The sequence below is a fragment of the Physeter macrocephalus genome, chromosome 9, assembly GCF_002837175.3.
Source record: "Physeter macrocephalus isolate SW-GA chromosome 9, ASM283717v5, whole genome shotgun sequence".
Taxonomy (NCBI): domain Eukaryota; kingdom Metazoa; phylum Chordata; class Mammalia; order Artiodactyla; family Physeteridae; genus Physeter; species Physeter macrocephalus.
The window spans coordinates 46271067-46292210 of NC_041222.1; the positions used below are offsets into that span (position 1 = coordinate 46271067).

At 38.1% G+C, this 21144-nt stretch overlaps 1 protein-coding gene across 29 annotated transcripts in view; it reads right to left on the bottom strand.

The window, feature by feature from the left end:
* Window positions 1-4734: 4734 nt before the first annotated feature.
* RFX3 (regulatory factor X3) overlaps window positions 4735-21144 on the bottom strand; it is a 299451-nt gene continuing 283041 nt past the window's right edge. For 28 of the 29 annotated variants that reach the window (XM_028493929.1, XM_055087176.1, XM_024126911.2 and 25 more), the window contains 2 exons: window positions 9180-9222; window positions 4735-5196 (listed from right to left, as the gene is read on the bottom strand). In XM_028493929.1, coding sequence (XP_028349730.1) covers window positions 4958-5196; window positions 9180-9222 — 282 coding nt within the window. In that variant the 3' untranslated portion in view covers window positions 4735-4957. The remainder of the gene's footprint in view (window positions 5197-9179; window positions 9223-21144) is intronic. The other variant, XM_055087178.1, reaches the window with a different exon arrangement.

The following is a 21144-nucleotide window of genomic DNA, read 5'->3' on the forward strand; positions in this document are numbered from 1 at the left end:
CCCTATATGAAATTCCCAAACAATATTTTATGAGAGATCTAACTCCAAATAGCTTACCTGCCCCATAGTTCAGTTTTTCTTTATCCACTTGAACTCGTTTCTTCCTAAGGCTTCACTTACAATTGTACTTTCTAAAGCTAAATAAACGAGATCTTTTGTTCTGTTTGGGGAAAAAAAAAAAAAGAAAGAAATGTAACCCTTTCTTTATCATACCTTTTAAAGGCAATCTAGGTACTTTCGATGTGCAGAGATCAGTTACAACATAGGTCTACAGGCCCATGTATTTGTCCTCCTTTTCTAGAGTCATGATGTGATGCTAGAAAAGTTGATTTTTTTCTGTAAACAGTACACTTACTTAGATGGCAGTGAATATTTGGGAATAAATATATCAAGCCCTCTTGAAGAAAATTAAGAGTTGTATATAAAACGCAAGTGTTCAGCGTGGAAACACTTTCTCTTCCTACCCCCCCTTTAAAAAACAGCATAATTAGACATTTGGATATAGAGTATATTTTACCGGTCTAAGTCTAAATAAATGATCTGAAAGGCTTTTGTCCCCCATTGTATATCTTACAATGCTCAAAGGGTTAATACAAGGCATTACATCAAAGGGGTTTTCTAATACTAGAACTAAGCACTGAATTAATGCTTCTATTCCAGCTTTAAAAAAATCACCAAAGTTGCAGAGATACTAGGATTCCATTAATTGATTTGTTCTAACCATACACATGGAGGTTGATCTGATCTAGTGACAAGCCCAATTTTCAATAGCACTGCATGTCAACCCCTCTCCCCCATGTTCTGGTGTGATTCATACAAATCACAAGTTCTAACTTCAATTTTTTGATGACTGTTATTTTCTCACCAAGAATTTGGGGGAGGGGAGGTTATAACAAAGGTCAATTTGTTGTATATAACCACTGCCTCAAATTGCACACAAAGGTGACTTGCCAGTTTTTTACTTTCTACTTGTGTCCACACAGGGAGGACCAACATCACAGTGACCCACATTTTTTTCTTTTACACTAATATTTCAAGCACAGCATTATTTTAGATATTTCAAATATATCATCTGAAGAATTTTTCAAATTTGAAAATGCATCGCGTTTAGCACTTCTAGAGAGTGCGTTCATGTAAAAAGGTTCATGATTACGGTAATGAAACCGTATTCAGTCCTGAATGACTTTAACAGCATTCTACAAGAATGTGTTCCTTTTCACTCGTCTACTACAAATCAAAGGCAGTCAATGTTGCACACTACTAATTTTAGGTATGCAGTGTTAAAAATCATTTTCTAAAATTTACTTTTGTTTTTCAAGTACACCACCTAAAGAGAGGTGCATGAACCGTGCTATACAGTACAAGAAAAAGCACAAAAAGGAAAGCAGATTTCTGTAAAGGCAGTAAGACTTATACAGTCAGTCCAAGCGTAGTTTGGATGAGAATCCTGAAAAAGTGACCAGCCACTTGATATCCAAAGAAAAAATTTAAAATTGGGCCCTGTGTTCCAAGGAGATGGTTCATCCATTTCACCCCATTGTTCACTGGCTTTGTGAATGCAAATCTTTTGGGTATGATTCTCAAAGTGTATGTGAAGATCAAACTATACCCATGATACTCAATCCTATTACACAGAAATATCCTTCTTGAAACTTAAAAATAGCCAACATGCCTTCCTCACATTTTTCCTCACTGAAAGCATAGCACTAGGTCTACACAGATATTTTTCATGACTAGTGTTTAATTACAGTGTCAAGAAATATTAAGAAGTCCTTAAAATGTGTACTTGCCACTTGTCAATAAATCTACTCTGAGAATGTTAGTGTCATAATATTATTTAGAAAAGTCAGTTTCAGTGAACAGAAAAAATGAAAATAAAATGTTCAATAAATGTTTGCTCCAATTTGCTCAATTGTATAAATTATGATGTTTTTATTTTCTAATATACTTCACAATTTAAATTTGAAATTGCTTAAGATGTGTGTGTGTGTGTGTGTGTGTGTGTGTGTGAGAGAGAGAGAGAGATCTTGTATATATGTGTGTGTGTGTGTGTGTGTGTATGTGTCTTACTGTGGATTACAGATAACTGGAAACAGCGGAGATCATAGATGTTATTTTGTCTATTGATCAGAACTACCTACACTAGTCACAAAGAATTAATGTTCCTGTGTTCATAAAAGACATTAGAATATTTTTAGTGAGACAAGTGGAAATGTAATAATATTTAATTCCTCTAATCTGTCCTAATTTAGAACAAACCATGAACAATTGGAAGAAATGTTGAATCCTGTAGGGTGCCCAATCCCTAAATTTCATCAATCTAAATTTGCCATTATCAGATTCCTCTAATGACACAAATATATCCAACATTAAATTAAACAATGATAATAAATACATTTAAAATCATTCAATAAACAAGATGAAACCAGTAAATACATTTGGTCCAACATAGATATAATAAAGTTCTGGGGGTTGTGAATGGGGAAGTGAAAAAATTCAGAAAGGAGCATCAAAATGAAGAATATTTTTTCCTTTTTAGATTTTAATTTTACATTTTACCTGTAAACCTTTCCTAATGTACGATGAAGTAGATACACGGTCTTTGCAGCTTTAAGGTGTTTGTTTGCGTTTGTGTGTGTGTGATAGTGCAAATTCATTGCCTTTAGGGGAGGAAAAAGGGGAATGATCATTTAAATGACATTTAAATGAAGGTGATGCTAGGATGCTAGTGAAGACTTTCAAACATGTGAGTTGTATGATACAAAATTTGAATCCATTTAAAAAATTATATCTGAATGATTTAAAGTTTACTTAAGAAGCTTTGTTGATCTTAGTTATTTGAGTAGTCTAAGGCAATCAAGTAACAACAGTTGAAATGTACTGCATGTTACCCAATAAGCCATTTGGTATTTTCAACTGTACAGACTGGCTCACCCTCTCCTCTCCACCCCCCCACCCTCCCCACCCTAATAAAACTGGAAAGATAAACGTCTTGAGTGTAATATAGGCCTCATTAATAATCTGTAAATCATTTTGTGCTTTCCCTTTTTTTGGCTCTATGTATTTGTGTATTATTTATTTTTGCTAATTAGCTTTTTTAGAACTATTTAAATAAATGGATGTGCCTGTTTTTGTTGTTGTTGGTTAATAATTTGAGAGCTTAAAAGAACCTTGCTTTTCACGTAAATTAAAGTAGGGATGGGTGTATCCTCTCTGGGATCTCACCTTCTGACTTGGTAGCTGACTCCTGCCCACGGACACTCGCGCGTGCATGTGGGCACACAGACACTGAGACACACAGAGAAACATTTAGACTGAAAAGATGCACTTCAATAAGTACCTGCTTATTGTGTTAATTTTCTTAAGTTATAACTAGATAAGAATGGTCTAAAATATATATGATTTTCTGTAACAAAGTTGGTAATTAAAACTAGCCTGCTATTTCACAATAGCAATCTGATCCTTAATCCTTAAGCAATGTGATTTGTAATCAAGTAATATTCAGCTCTAGGAACAAAAATAAATTCACGGTCACTCAAAGAGGGGAAGTGATTTTTGTCTTTTCGTTTTGCTTTGTTTGCCCTAAATTTCCTTTGAAGAACATGTTACCTGTCCTTACTTCGGGAATCTGAAAATGACAGGCACACCTTGTCAAATGGATTGAAGAGGAATTCACATGAACAAAATAAGCCTTACTAAACCTTAGCTTCAGTTCTGTTTTAAGGCACCATGTAATAGCCGAGGTACGATGATCCCTGATGTACATTCTTCAACGGCACTGGTCCATCCAGCCACCTACCCAAATCCTACAGAATTGGGGATAAGCAACAGTGCGGTGTGCCAGTTACACTGCCTTCAGGTTCTGTTTAAAATTTAAATCCACATACTTTAGAAACCAGGAAATATTTTTGAAGGAAATAACGATATGCAGGTTGCTACATTCCTTGCATTCCATAAATTTTCTTTTATAATAGCAGCATATTGAACTACTATTAGGAAAAAGACCTGGAATAAAAGAAAGTCATTCAAATGGAATGGTTTCCTGTATGTCCAGCTCAGCATAAGTAGCATGTACACTTAAAAAAAAAAAAAAGTCAAGTCATTTTTTTCAGCTTCAGTATCTAACTATAACAGCCCCACTCAACAGCAGAATGCATCTGTGCAGTGGTCCCAAATACAGAATCAGTAGTCTTTAAACAGAGGAATTGGTATGCAAATAACAGTTAAAATTCAATGTTTAACGGAAGCTTGCATTAACATGGTTTAATAATTATGTACACAAATTATGTACATATTAGCATAATCTCTTGCAATTCTGTCATTTACTCTGAACTGATAAATGCACAGCTCAACTTTTCTTCAGAGAAAAATAGATGACCTTCCCAACCCTCTAGCACTATAATAAAAATGCTCTGTATTCTCTCTCCATACTCCAAAATGTTATGAAAATAGTGTCTTGTGGTTCTGTCCAATGAAAAGCACCTTTCAAAAGCAAATTTGATGCATCTGCTGCCAAATGGGCATGCCTCCAGTGTAAATCAAAGAAAATCATTTCTTTTGATATTTCACAGAAGTGCATCTAATTAAAAACTTACACATGAAATCATACACCAAGACTAACAATCAACAATAAAATATTTTAAGCTACAAAAAATGTAAATTATTTTTTAATTATAAGAAAACAAAAACATTGACATTAAGTGTTGTAAAAATCCTTCTTGACACCCAAAACTAAGGAAAAAAAAAACTCATTATTAAGAAGCAAATAATTTGTTTACATTAAAAAAAAAAAAAGACCTGGCAAAATACATACACCCATTCCATTTCACAACTCCAAAAAGGTAATGTTCAGCACAGAGAATTTGACAACAGTTGACCTTCAGGCTTATTAAAATTTCAACTTAAGCCCAATATCAACAGGGTTAATGTTAGCTGGAAAAATACGCTTTAATATTCTTTAGACTGCAGTGTAGGTATTTCCTGTAGCGCTGCACTGTCTGATAGTCTGAGTACTCGTGACGATGTGCTCACTGTGAATTGGATTCAGGAGGCTTGGCTGCACGCCACTCTCGAGAACAGGCTGCATACAGCCTACCGGAAATGCCTGGTTCAGCTCGGTTTTCTCTCTTTTGGCTTGAGGTTCTGAAGAGTCATCTAATTCCTCATCCACTTCACTCTCCACTTCACTGCCTTCATCTGCACAAACAAATAATACCAAGACTATTACCAGAAGACAAACTGGAAAAGAGCAATCAACAAATGCTTTAGGAACACTTTAATATAGTACATTGAGAAAGCAATTCCTTAGCCCTTCTTGGGGGACAAAGCTTGTGGGTTTTCCTTTCAACAGATTTTACCTGTGTCAGTGCTCGCTCTATTCTTTTCAACAAAGCAAAGGTAATTTATTCTTGGGTTTGTGATTGATATCTCCAATAGGTCTTTTAAGAAGACCTTTGGAGTTCCCTAAAGTTTTTACATTAAATAGTGGCATAATTTGTGTCATTATAAAGTAGTCACTTGGGTACACTATGCTGGCTTTGGTGAATGTATTGCGCTGAAAAATGCTAACTATAAAAAAAAACAAAAGGAAGAAAGAAAGAAAAAAATTTGTTTTTCCTCTGAAAATCTACATCTGATATAAATTTTATCTGTGCTGATGTTAATGTAGGTGAGACCCAAGTTGAGTCACAAAATAACTATAGCATGAATAAGCAGGGGCTGCTTACAGACTTTCTGTGCACAAGAATGTTGTAGAACACAATATTAATTAGACCCTTAACTTTTATTACAAAATGAAGACTGAGGCAGTGGTATCGGATTAAAAATGCACAGTGAATTTCCATTCCTAGCAACACTGATACTCTCCAAATTTTAATACATTTTATATTAACTAAAACATCATTATAATGGAATACTATTTAATTTTTTCCAGCATGCACTGTTAAAATTCAAAAGCACAGCATAGAGAGAAAATGCTCTCACACAGCTTTACCACTGTGTAAGATTCTCCTCAGAGGAGTGGAGAGAATACCTCTTCATAAGCGCTAATTTTTAAACAGCTAGGGATATATTTCTGCCTCAAAAATCTTTTCACTGGGAATTCCCTGGCGGTCCAGTGGTTAGGACTCTGTGCTTTCACTGCTGGGCCCGGTTTCGATCCCAGGTCGGGGAACTAAGATCCCACAAGCCACGTGGTGTTTTCACCGCGGGGCCCGGTTTCGATCCCAGGTCGGGGAACTAAGATCCCACAAGCCACGTGGCACAGGCAAAAAAAAAAAAAAAAAAAAAAGTCTTTTTACTTCATCCTCAACATGTTTTATTGTTTACCAAAAAAAGCCTCCACACATAATTACACCAAAACCTCATCTATAAATAAAATATATCTATACTTACTCTTATATTTTTGACTTATTATGGTGACTTCTGTATTAACAGAATCAGATCGCCATTATATTCTATGGCATGTCACATGCAAAGAGTGTGTAACAAGTTACTGCAAAGTCAGCTGAACTCTGTCTAAGAGGTGTTGAGTCCAGTTTTACCATTTGGGGGACACCTGCAGCAGTTCTGCTAATACAGTTCTCAGCGTAAATGGGCTCCCTGACGCTGCTTCTCTTATTATCAATTGGTGCAAAGATGGTTCCAGAGAAAAGTGGTGAGGAATAATAGGGCCTCCATACAAGGTGCAGGTTGTACAGTTGTGCAGTTGGCGGGAGCAAAGTCTTCTGGGAATGTTGTGTGATTAAAAAGATTGAGATTAGATGTACTGATTAGAAATGGTGTCTGTGATGCACTGAACGATAAACAGAGAAGTTCTCTGGGACGAGGTAAGCTGTCTTGGCCACCTGCTTTATCCAGTTACCGTTCGCCTCTGGTAAAGGACTTGAGGATAGCATTACAGTTTGTCCGAACAAGCACATTCGAAGGGCTGGCGAGCTGCCGGAAAGGGCTACGTTTGATAAACATTTGCTTCATTAAGAGGATACAATCAAAATATGCTGGTATGACACTTTTGCATTTTTTTTTGTATTTGTTTTCATATGAACAAACAAAAGGTCTGGAAGGATCCTCACACTAAATTCTTAATGGTGGTAGTCTCTTTGGCTTTTGACTATGAAGTTTTTACTTTCTATAATTTCTAATTCTCTGCATTATTTGAAATCTTTATACATAACTAATGTTACTTTTATTACCCAGAAAAAAATCAAATTCTCATTTTGTGGAAAAAGTCCCCAAAAATTTCTTAAAGATTTCATATTCAAACCTTAGGTTCTGAATATGCTAGTTTGGTTAATTCTCAAGAAGCATCCAGTCTAGAGGTGAATGGGACCAGCAGAGCCACCCGAGGAAGGTGAAGGCAAGTCACACTGCTGCTTGGCTCCCTCTCCACCAACTTTTCTGTGACTGAGAAATAGTGTCAAAGTAGTAAAAGAGGCAGCAGTAAAAGAAAAAAAATCATTTCAAGCAGGCAGGCAAGTGGAGAGAGAGTGGGATGTCCTTTCATCTATCCTGCTGTGGACGGAAAAGGCAATGGGGCAATGGACAGAACAAATTCCAGTGCTCCAGGCCATGCTGCTTCAGGTCCACTTGTGAGTGACAGGGTTCCTTTGGATAGGCTACAAAGCATCTCAAAAGCAAGCCCTTTATCTAGTTCCCACAGACATTCTATGCTCCTATAAAGACTCAAAAGACATTTCCTGGGAACCTACTTGAAGTTATGGGAATTTGGTACACAAAAGCTAAAACTAGGTGCTACTGGAGTTTACCAAAGACTTTGGTTCAACGCTTGACAAAGAAGACTGGCTGCCATTCAGTGTTTGGCCCAGGAGCGACATTCCTAGTACACCTCCAGACACCCTGGGATGAAATCCCCAAATTTGAATTATGAGGCTTTGGTGTCAGTGCATCATCAGGGTTGCCTTATGTTGGGCCTGCGTTTCAACAGCCACTTTTCCTGCTCTGAATTTACAAACTGGCCTCATCATTGATTTGCCTCTCTGATGTTTCTTTGGTTAATCCTATAGAGTATATATCTGCAACAATGATGTTTTGGGGCTATCGCTCTCTACTTTTCCTGTTTTGCTATTATGCATGTTGCTACAACAGGAATTAACGTGTACACAGTTGATAAATAGTGATAGGAGTTTAAAGTGGGAGTGATGTTGATTCACACAGGACTTTCCCCGGCATGTGAATGTCTTCCATCACCAAGGAGGCACGAAAGCTGAACACTGAGTACCCTAGTACAGGATGCTGCAGAGAACAGTGTGGCACCTCGTGTGCGGATTCCCCACGTGCTTCCTCATGCCTCAGTTTCCCCTCTGGCTCTGGCTCTGTCCTGGAAGGGATAATGGTGTAGTTCTCCCCAATCTATGTACACTTTGTCCCTGACTCCAAAACTCAATTCCTTAAAACCTCAAGAAATCTTCACTTTTTTTGTTTTTGTTTTTTGAAGAAAGGTGTATATTTTTTGCAGTGCTTATTTATTAGAAATTTTACCTTAAAAAAAAACAACAACAACTGAGCTGGTATTTTTTTCAGAATTGTTTTTCTTTGTGTGCACTCTATTCTAACCTCATTTTCCTTCGAGCCCTGTTCCTTTTACTCTGTGGTTTTATAGGTCGTGAGTTTCTTCAGAATTAGATATTGTGTTGTCATATTAGAGTGGCAATGCTGATATGAAAATTTAAGAAATGTATATGTTATCCTTTTCATCTATCCTAATACTGATCTTGCTTTTATAGTAAACTTCATTGTTATCTCTGAGTTCTTTTTCCACTGAAAAGTGTGAATTGGTGACTTGAGTAGGCTGAGGAATCTTTTTCTTGCCGGGTGGGCCTTAAATAAAAATATTTGACCCAATTTTATCACTTTTTTCCAGGACTCTGGCCAAAGCCAGAAATAATTTCTGGTTACTTGTACTTAATTGCAGGCAAAAAAAACCAAGAAGAGTTTAAACTGTATTTAAATTCAATTCTTGCACTTAATATATGTAACATAAAGAAAGCATAGAAATGGAGAAATAAAAAAGATTCCAAAAGACTTAACTGTCATATTCATCAAGGATTGTATGCCATTTCCACAAAATAAAAGTGCTATACACATATACTAAATTTTTCTCTATGAGAATTTCTTACTCAAAAAAAGTCCTTAAAATGTACATTATTTTCAATTCTTACCTTTATCCAGATTTCCAGGAGACACAGCATTTAAATCACCAAACTGCAAAACAATAGTCATTTGTGCAACAGTTACTACCAAGCAGAATAAAATAATATTCTCAGAGACTGCAGTAAAAATACCACACTATGACTTTTTAAAACTGTAAACTAGTGACCATTTTGATCTCTAACTACACAGGTCACCTAATTTTCCAATCAAACCTGTCGAAATTGAACAGTTTAAATTGTGTCACAATTTAGCTGTCTTACCCTCTTTGCAAAAGGATAACAATTTTCTGTATTCCATGCTCCATTTTACTTTTTATTATTTGAACTCAGCAGTAAAGCAATAGGGGCCTGGCTGACCTGGATGAAGATGGATGTGGTAGAATAAATTTGGAAAAGCTCTGATGAAGCAGGATGCATCAGCTCCACCCCCTTTAACTGTCCGTGAGTCCACCCAGAGTCTACACTATAGAAACATGGTCCAGCCACTTGGTTGAACTCTGTTTTTTTGAGTTTTTATTTGTAGAAATGAAAAACATAAAAGGAGCCCCAACACTAAGAGTATTTATGTTTACAAAATCTTTGAGATTTCTCTTCTTGTAATTGATCTTTTTATTTACTAAGATAACAGGGTGCCAAATTAAAAAAGAAAGGCATCTGATTGTTATTAATGCAACAAAAAAGCAATAATAATAAAAAAATATAAATAATATAAATAAAATAAAAATAAAAAAATAAAACAATATGGAACAATTAATAACCTTCAGCTTAGACTTTATTTGCTACCTTAGTTCAAAAGCTTGATGATATTTTTACAGTGAAAAAATATATTTTGAGAGTCTCAGGGTGAACATAAATAAAAAATTGAAGAGCAGAGGTAACAAAGCTAATCGGAAAAAGGTGAAGTGAAACCTCATAGCACCTGCTTTTTAAATGGTAAATATTACTTTTTTTTAAAGCTGAAGATTCAGAATAAGTCACTATTAGAAATTCGGGTTTCTCAAAAAGCTTAGAAAGGGTGAGACAGAAATTCTACTTACATTCGGAAGTTTGCTTATAAAGAGCTCCATGATAGGAGTATTTTTTTCATCTACAACATATGTCTATAAAGTAATAAAACTGATCTTATTTTGCAAACATACACACACACATAATTTCTTTTTTTTACCGAAATATGAATTGTTCTTCATAGTAGCTACCTTGGGAGCTTATACATTTATTCCAAGGTTCAAGATTCTGGAATTCCTCTTTGACAATCAATTTCAAGAGTTAGTTTATGTGTCATTCAAGAAAACCCATCTTGTTGTTTTACATCAAACTGTGACTCCAAACACTCCACATTTTATTCATTGTACTTGGTCCTGAGATGACTTCTGATTAGTTACCAAATTTAAATGCATCTCTGCCACAATTAAGGATATTTAAAATAATGTGTCATTTTACTCTATTATTTCTTAGCAGTTCAGAGGCAGTTTAGTTTAAAAGGAGGTATTCCACATCACTTTAAGCCATGGCAGTATTACTGAACCAATGTGTAGCCTCCAGAGGTGACTGCCTTGAAGGGGACAAGGGCCTCCTGGTTGCACAACTCTTAGCATATTTGTTTGAAAGACTGCCCCATTGCGTTATAGTTACGTCCCATGGGCAGCAAATATAAAATCATAAATACTGAACTGTTGTTTTGAAGTTGTTCCTGTTCACATGGCTCAGAACCTTATGGTAGTCTAAATAAAAACCACAGTTTAAATTGTACAGGATTTCTTGAATTAATATAATAAAAGCACCAAAAAACACAACAGGATTCTTTACCTATTTTTGGTATTATTTAAATTTTTAGAACTATAAACAGAGAATGCCCAAAGCTGAAGGATCATTTATATGTCATTTCTAGTTGACACACAGAGTAAGATTTTTATTTCTTTTAAATGAGTACTTAACAACACTTAAGACCCAATACTGGAAATGAGTTGGCAGTGATGAGTCTAAACATACTTCCATATCTATAAAAAGTGAATACACCATTTGTTTTTGATAAATCTTGAAAAGTTGTTTGAGACTAAATTATTACTGCCATCGGTGATCAATAATATCATGCAAAGTGGCTAAAACCAAACTCTGAACACATATGGAAATTTTTCTTTGAAAGAAACACTGCTTTTAGTTGCTACTTAACTGAAAATATGACAACGTAATAGAAAGATTTTCCTTTGAAAATTTCTGCTTAATCTGAATGAATACATCTGATTACTCAGGATGATGAAAATAAAAACCAAAAACAACAGAAATCTCTGTAACCATTATTAGCATTAGGAAATAAACATTTGCATACTCAAAGCTGAGGGCTTGTGACCATGCACTGTGAGGGACACTGTGGAAAAAAAGAAAAAAAAAAAATCTCCAAGATACTGCCAATGCCTGTAGTTGTCTCTGGGATTAATGACAAAGTTCCATATGTACAATATACAGTAGATTTAAAATAAAAATCTTGTGAATAAGAGGTTTTGATATCCCTGTATAGTGGAAGGTGAAGGTTTTTATATGCATTTTATGTGTGAGGAAAGAATATACATTTGAGGACTGCCCTGGTGGCTCAGTGGTTAAGAATCCACCTGCCAATGCAGGGGACATGGGTTCGAGCCCTGGTCCGGAAAGATCCCACATGCCATGGAGCAACTAAGCCCATGAGCCACAACTACTGAGCCTGCGCTCTGAAGTCCGCGAGCCACAACTTCTGAGCCCGCGAGCCACAACTCCTGAAGCCCACGTGCCTAGAGCCTGTGCTCTGCAACAAGAGAAGCCACTGCAATGAGAAGCTTGCGCACCGCAACGAAGAGTAGCCGCTGCTCACCGCAACTAGAGAAAGCCCGTGGGCAGCAACGAAGACCCAACACAGCCAAGAAAAAAAAAAAGAAGAATATACATGTGATTAAGGAAAAAAAACACCTTAATCCTATAGATAGAGGAGGTAAGATTAGGACAATCAGTTCATTCATTCAGTATTCAAAAAATATTTATTGAGAGCTTATTATGTGCTAGGCACTCTGCCAGCCAGTTCCAGTCAGATTAATTTGGAAATATTCCCTCTTTCTGAAGGTATCAGAAGTTGTTTATATTAAAAAGGACAGGTAGTTTAGCCAAAAACCAAGGCAGCCTACGAAACCTTCAAGAAGGTTGTAAAACCACAGGGTTATTAGAAAGGGAAATCAATTGCAGGGGTTTGGAGGGAACAGCAAGTCAACGTAGCAGGAAGGGAGGAAGGAAGGGAAGGGAGGCAGGGAAGCCTGAGCGGGCATAAGGAAGGCAGCATCACAGACAGGAGAGAGACGACAAGGACGTAAATGAGGCCAGCACAAACCAGCAACAGAAGTGGAGGAGGAGAGACATGATTTGGATAAAAAAAATGGAGGTTGGCAAGAAAGTCCAGAGATTACTGAAAAGTTATAGCCTCAGAAACTGAAAAACTGTTACTGCTTTCTCATTTCCCCTGCTGCACAGGGGACTGGAGGGGACTACTATTCACTGAGGTGACGTCCTACAGCTTATAAAGTACTTTCATGGTTCAGCATATAGTTGGCTTCCTCTCAAATACGATGACCTCAAGTATCACTTTCTCAATATCACTTCTTCAGAGAGGCTTTTCCTCACAGCCCTACTTAAGCATCTCCTTCCCTGTCACTGCTCCTCAGCACCTCACAAAAAACTTATGAATCTGGCTAGGTAAGGAGCTTAGATTTAATCTTGCAGCTATTGAAAACATGTTAATTTGTCTAACATTGTAAGGAAATATGGTGGTGTTAGATTTGAGACCAGATATTCTGACCAACAGTTTAGGAAGGGAGGAAGTAAGGGAGTGGGAGGGAGAGGGAGAGAGAGAGAGAGAAAGTATGTATGTTTCCTACATGGAAGAAAGAATATAAATTAAGGGATTTAAAGTGTGCTCTGGGGTAGAAAGCATATGGCCTTTGATGTACGTAGGAGTTAAAATTCTGTCAGCCAGATAGATAAATAGGGAACGTTCTGAAGTAGAAACAGAATGGAACATAGAGAAAGCATATCTGTTGTTTTTAGGAAGAAAGACCTCCTAGCCTAGAAACCATTTCTCCAGGCCCTGACAACCGGTCACAGTAATGAGCGTGCTCCTGGACAGCAGCAGACTAAAAAATGTGTGGTCAAGGCAGGCAGTTGAAGTCTGGTAGACCATAAATTCACGATGAGTAGTAATGGCCAGGAAGTATAAATGGGAGACCGGTCAGCACAGCCTATGTGACTATTGGCAGCATCCTTGAGAGCAACCCTGAGTATGACCCTGACTTGTGGCCAAGCAGCTGAGAAGTAGTTCATCATAGGACCGTGAGGCCTAAGCACAGGCACCATGAGAGAAACCAGGCTCAGCATGGGAGGATGCAGCCCACAGGTGTACTGCAGAGACCACTGCAGGTTAGATCCAGCAGCAGTGAACTTTCCACAGTAAGGGAGGCAAGCCTTGTATTGTAATAGCTGGAAAGTGAAACAATGCAGAGGAAGCCAGGGGGCTCAGACAGCAAACTGGTGAGGATCCACGGGGGCCCACAAAACAGAGACTGGGGATAGAAGGAAGGAGTTCAAGGACTGGGTTGAAGACCTCACCCGTGGGGATGCTTTCCCTGCTGGAAGAGTTTACCCCATCCTGGGGAGGAAGGATTAGTGAGTAATCATAACCACATCATCTGGGCAGCCAGGTAAACATCCTCCATAGAAACCACATCTTACCACAAAATCTCTCTGCTGGTATGCCCAGATTTATTGATTTACAGGCAGACAGATACAATCTCTCTCTCTCTCTCTCTCTCTCTCTCTCACACACACACACACACACACACACACACACACACACACACACACAATGTATAACTGATTTACATGCTGGCACCAAAATATGAAAGTGTATGGTCTAGAACAGGGGTTAGTAAGGGGTCAGATAGTAAATATTTTAGGCGTTATGGTCCTGTTGCAATTACTCAGCTCTGCTACTATAGTGCAAAAATAGCCATAGATGATAGTTATATGAGTGGGCATGAATGTGTTCTAATAAAACTTTATAAAAAATAGATGAGGAGCTGGCCTTTGGCTAAAAGAACTTGTAAACCCTAGAAGATTTGGTCCAGTTCACAGACAGTGAAGGGAATGGAAGATTTTGTCTTTAAGGAAGGTGTGAAGACTTTGGCCACAGGGAGGATATAGAAACAGAGGCTTTAAGAACTAGCTTCATCAAACAATGAAAGTCACAAGGAAAGAAACATGGGTCAAGTTTTAAAGATGGAAATCAGTCGGAAGACTAATCTTCCTCTCTTTTCTATGGAGGCTTGTACGTACAGACAGAGATAGATAAAGGTTGGTGTTTGCGTCAATTAGTGGGTGAAGAGGGATGAAGTCTAGGATACGAGGAAAGACTGCATGGAAAAGAGACTGGGAAAAAGATTACATGTATTAGTGATTTAGATGGGGCAAGCCTCCCTAGTGGGAAGTTTTTTTTCCAATTTGGATGAAGATGTGAAGAGATAGTCCAATAGCATAAGTTCCCCATTGGTAAAAGCAAATAAGGAATAGTTCTAGATGAGGATGGTTTTTGGGGTGGAGTCATCCATGGAGACATGTCAGTGAGATGTATGTAGAGGAGGGGAGGAAGTAAGAAAAAAATAATATACTGGAGGAAGAGCTCATAATCCACAAGTAATAACTGACTTCATTCAGAGCAATTTAGCTTTTATACTGTAATAGTTTCCTATTGCTGCTGAAACAAATTACCACAAATGTGGTGGCTATAAATAATACAAACTTATTATTTTTTAATTCTGGAAGTCAGAATTCCAAAATGGGTCTCGCTGAGCTAAAATTAAGGTGTTGGTGGGGTTGTATTCCTTTCTGAAGATTTTAAGGGAGAATTTCTTTTTTCCTTTTCCAGCTTTTAGAGGCTGCCCACAGCCCTGGGTGTGACTCCTGTCTATCTTCAGAGCCAGCAATGTCTGGTCAAGTCTTTCTTCCATTACATCACTCTGACACTGACCCTTCTGCTTCTCTCTTCCACTTTTAAAGACGCTTGTGATCACAGTGGGCCAATCCAGATAATCAAGGTTAATCTCCTTATTTTAAGGTCAATTAATTAGTAAGTTTAAGTCCATCTGTAAACTAACATATCCACAGGTTCCCAGGGTTAGGATGTAGACATCTTTGGGGGTCATTATACCGCCTACTACACACATCTAAGCTACCTCCAAAAAACTGTCGCATTTGCCTGAATAAAATCTTTTGACAGTAAATTTTTTTCTATTATTGGAGGAAATACATCCTCCAGAACAAGCCGTTTATAACACAGTAATTTTCCCCTCAATTTTGTCTGTTTTGTGCTCTTCATTAGGGGTGAGGTGGGATAGTATTGTATACAGGCAAAAATCCATTTTTTATAATATATTTCTCACTAAGGGCATTTGTTCTTTATTTTCATTTACAGACTTCTAATTTTATGTATAAAACTTCCTATCTCTGAAAGTTTTTCATAGCATGCATCTCAAGGTTTAGACTTATTGGAAGCACACATACATCCAAAAAGTTTACCAAGATTACAGAGCTGAAAGTTGTTAGTGATGACACATAAGGAAGTCATTCCTGACAAAGAAGTGGAAGTCAAAACTGAGGGAATCAAAAGCTACTGAGTAGTGGGGCCAGAACAGCCCTAAGCTCCACATCCAAAAGGAGGCCTAAGGAGAAACTCTGATGATAAAGTTACACACTAAGGACCAGTTACATACATATTGGTCCTTTGGACAGTTTCATGAGAGCAACCTGTGCCACCAAAATGCACAACAAGCAGCTCCAACAACCTCCCTCTTGTGTTAACGCTACTCCATGGTTCCATGAGGATCCATGTTGTATAGACGCTGCAGCCAGATGCCAAGGTGTTAGCGGGGGATTAGCTGACATTAGATGTCTCTTTGGGACTTTTACCTTCTAACTTGCATAAATTTTACATATATATATAATTTTATATATAATACTTTCTTCCCGCTTCACAAGTACGTATAAGACCTTTCAATCAATCCTACTGATAAGATTTTATCCAAGTCTAGCTATGTCTATTAGACCCAATTATGTTTATGCTTCCTCCCTAATGTTGCCATTTTCTTTTCTAATTGACTCCTTTCCCCATTCTATTATGTTGGCAGTGTTTTATAAAGCATTGAATTAGTTTGCCTCTGATTACCACTTTGGCTACATCCCAAATAATGTGTTTGGATGCTTTGTAATTCCATGAATCATTTGACTCACCATTCAAAAACAGTCTACAGGCTATTTTCCCCTTGTAATATAGTATTATTAAAGCCTTCACGTGTGTTTATGTTATCTGCTTTATTAATATCAACTTCTAAGCTTATCTTTGTATTGTCAAGAAATGATGGTCTAATTCAACACATTATTACTTGGATTGTCAGTGTAAAATCAATATTGAAAAATATAATTCAGAGTAGAAGGCAATCAAATATAGTCCCTCTTGACTAATACACATAACTTCAGATATTTATATACTTATGGAAAGGAAAGGGAAAGGAAATGGAACTAACAAAAATCTGGTACCTTGTATGTGCCTGTCTGCTTGCCTGCCTATCCACCCCATCTGTCTACCTATACCTAATAACCTATACCTATCTTCCTTCCTACTTTAGTCCTCACAACATCCCTGTGAAGGAATGGTTCTTATGTTTATTTTGTTCATGAGAAAACTCAAGTTTTCTTGAGATATACGTATCTATAACTTGCCCAGGTTGCAAAGGTATTAAATGGGAAATATGAAATTTAAATTTGGGTGTCGAACAACTTGGGATGTGGGGCCAGCCTGACCTGGGTTTGAACCCCAACTCTGCCACTATCAGTCCTGTGACCCCAGACATAATACTCTTTTATCCTCAGGTTTCCACATATATGAAATAGATAGGGTTTAATGTCTTCAAGACTCAATTTTCAAATACTAAAGTCCTAGAATTCCATTTAACCCTAAAACCATAAGGTGGTGATTTCAAAATGAAATGTCTCTCGCTGAGTGGGGCTACAAGGAGTACTGCTTCAGAATGGAAGTGTTCCTTAGGCTTTGACCTAAGGTTGTTGACACTATAAACTCAGTCTAGGGCTGAAGTTGAAGTCATTTGATGTACTGACCAAAAAACCATTTATGACTCAAGCAAATACCATGAGAAGGGCTGTCCTAACAAGGATGGTGTTGTGTGTGTGTATGTTTTGTACCTTTAGCGTAATGAGGATGATCACACAACCAGAAATAGCTGACGAGCTCAGATGAATGTCAACATGTAAACCTTGACCTAACCAACTGCTTCTTGCTCTGTTCTTCTAAGAAGTCAATAAAGGAGTAAGAGCCTTTAAAGCAGTTCCTATAAAAGCAGGAAGATTGTTCCCATGCAGATTTGGAAGCTCTTGACCCAATTCTAATCTTTCAACATTCTGTACTTAGCTTGAACTTTGTAATGTTCTGAACTTTACAAACCTTAGATAGCTGCACAATCTCCTATGATTTCAGTTCTATTAACCGAAGTTAGAATCGATCACAAAAGGATTAGGTAGTGGCAACTATTTTGAATGTTTTTGATGGTGGAGAGAAATGTCTTGAAATTTCAATCATAAGGGATTTCAGAATATTATTATTTAATGTCTTCCAAATGAGAACCAAATTAATCAAAGCATTGCATTTAGCACTGGTACAGGATTTCACAACTGAGGAAAAATAATTGCTGGCTTTAAAGTGATTTCCGATTTTATAAAATTCGCAAGGCATGTTAATGTTCCAGTTGGTAAAATCTTGTGTTCCTTGGAACACAAGTGGAAGTGGACTTTTCTATGTATTTCCAAATAGTTTTACCGAAGCCTGCTAAGATGGCTAAGATTTCTGCCAGTTTGCTTCACACCAAGGCAAATTCTGCCCTATATTTGCTGTCGGTTCTACCTCTTCAGGCTAGCCAGCTATCCTGGCAACTTGTGCTGTTGGCTACTCTGTACCCGGGTAGCATATTTTCATCATGATTCTGACTGTTCAGGCTTTTTTGTTGCCCTCTGCACCATGGGAACACAGTAATTTATCTACCTTTATATTGTTTCAAAATTTCTAAGAAGTGACATAAACGACTATGTATAAAATAGATAAGCAACAAGGATATATTTAGAGCACAGGGAAATACAGCCATTATTTTGTGATAACTTTAAATGGAGCATCAGCTGTAAAAATACTGAATCGCTAGGCTGTACACCTGAAACTAATATAATATTGTAAATCAATTATACTTCAAGAAATAAAACCTCTAAGAAGCACTCATGAGTGAGCATGCAGGTAGTGAAGAAGTAAGAATACAGGCCTTAGATGCTTTTGAGGAGAAAAGTAATTTCAAAAAACCAGTAACATTTAATGCTACCATTAGGCCAAACCAAGAGGGGCCTCTGTCCTGAGCCCCACACCACGGAGAGCCCTGCTCTGGCTTTCCTGTGGCCATGGCCCTCCCCACAGACAAGGAGTCCACTGGGCCACGTGGATGTGCCCTCCTGGAGCCTGTGTTTCACTCCTACCCCCAGACCATACTTCTGTTACCTGAGAGTCCAGAATTCCCTGCCTAAAGCCTGAAGTCCCCTTTCAGGCCTGTGTGGGTCTCTCCCTAAGTCCACCCTTCAGAAGAAAGAAGGGAGAGCCAGTGCGGAGGTGCAGCTATTTGCAAAGGGCAGACAAAACCCGAACACTGGACCGAGGTGCCCACAAGCATGAGCACAGGCTCTTCACAATACAGGATAGGGAATGATACACAAGAGAAGCGGTCTAGGGGCCACAGGGTGGGCCATGGGTCAACTATGTCTATGTCACCATTTTCTGGCATGGAACTAGGAGGAGCTTAAGAATTTTAAATTTAAACCCAGCCTTCCAAGTTATTACCAAGATATATTTACCAACCTAGGTGGATAGAACAGATTTTATTTCTAGTTTGATTTATAACTTTTAAAATATTTAGACGTAGGGTACCATAGGTCCTGCAAATGCTAGGGTTGGGCCTGGCAGCATATCCTTTATGTAAATAAAACTATGGGCTGAAAAGAAAGAACCTTGGTGCTCTTAACTAAAGACAAGCTCCCACTGAGGCCACCTTCACTGTCTATCAGGAAAGCATGATATCAATTTATGATGTCAGAGGAGTACCTACTTTGATTATACCACTTCCCTTTTTTTTGGAAATTATTAACTGAAGAGACAAGGGTGGTGGAAGTGTGGAAACATGTTCTCTTTGTACCAAGCAGACCTTTACCACTAGCATGAATCAGATTTGAAGTGCTTGTAGAATCATCACAACTGGCCCATATACTTGCTGAAAATCTCTCATACTTATGACAGTATAGTTTAGTATAGTGATGGTGAAAAGCAGAAAACAATTCCTGTGAATTGAGGAAATTACCCAACCCAAACAAGGACTATTTCTTTACCAGGAGGACCAGCAACCATCAACTTCACCTGTGTCTGAGCAAAAATACCAGAAAGACAATGGAAGGCCAGAGCCACTTGGGCTGGGCACAGGATGATAGAGCATGGCCAGGAAGCCAGCAGGGGCAGCTGTCATGCTTAATTTAGGCCAGGGAAACTTTCACACCTAGCTGACTCTGAGGCTGGGCTACCAGGCTAACCTGTTGCCAAGCAAAGAGCCCAGTGGTGGACTTTGCTGAAGAGGACAGTGTGCCGAGTTTCCCTTCCCAACGTCTACAGTGATCATTTTAGTTCTTGAAAAATGTCAAGAAATCTTGGATTTCTATTTTCTTCTCTTTTCCCACTTCCAAACACTTCAGGAAAACTAATCTCTAGCTGTAAGCACTTATGAAAACCCAACTTCATACGGAGGTTCTCTGAAATACTGAAGGAGTATTCTGGGGAAAGGGAGCTCTTCTTGGTCTAGGAGCATTATTTTCCTGATATAGAAATCCATTATGTCCATCATGAAATGAAATGAGAAGTTCTGTTAGTTGGTTGTCTGTCTTTCCATCATTCTTTTGTACTTCCTTCCTTGAATGAGTATTTTTGGGGCACCTATTGTGGGATTCTGTTTAGACCAGAGCTGTAGGCAAAACTCCATTCCCTGAAGAGGACGTGAGGAGACGTTAGAGCCCAGAGCAAGCAGGGAAGGAAACCAAGTGGAGGAAGCTCATGAGCAGGCATCCCAGAGGGATAGGGTTGCAGCCCTGGGCTGCTGAGTCAATAGGTGCTTTGCTCACATGCAAGGAGAGAAAGGAACAGAATGACAAACCAGGAAAGAGGAGAAAAAAAAACAGGAGAGCATCTACAGAGATAATTCTTAGGAACTTGGAGGATGAAGGTGTAGGAGAAAGGCTTTCCAGGGAGTCACTTTTATCATTTATTTTCAAGTTGTTAGAATCGTGCTAATGTAGAGGAGCAGATTTACAGCTAAAAGCAAACTGCAAATTCTAAAAACATAACTTTGATTTAGGTCTGTGGGTGGGTACAGAGGAGCTGAAGGGTGTAATTTGTTGTTGTTGTTGTCTTCTGGCAGATTTAGCTTTCCAACTGCAATTTGCTTAGACTAATATTCCATTTAGTTTGCATATTCTGAACGTCTACTAACAAAAAGTGGAAAGGGGAAGGGTGGTAGGACTATCAAGATGCATCCTGCAATGCAGAGGAAAGAAGCCTTGGAACAAAATAATGAAAGCTTTCATACCAGGCATCTGGTTTGTGCATGATTGTGAGTGTGCAGGCATTTGGGGGAGTTGTAAAGTACAGACAGAAATAAATTAGTCCCTATTCCGAAACTGTCTATAAACAATTTATATGGTGAAAAATTAAAATGTGGATTGAACCGATTTGGCTATTTGGAGTGAGACAGCCCCACTTCCTACAGTTAGCGCTACCACTAGTTCTGATATTGGGCAACTTTCAACCTCTGTTTTCCTT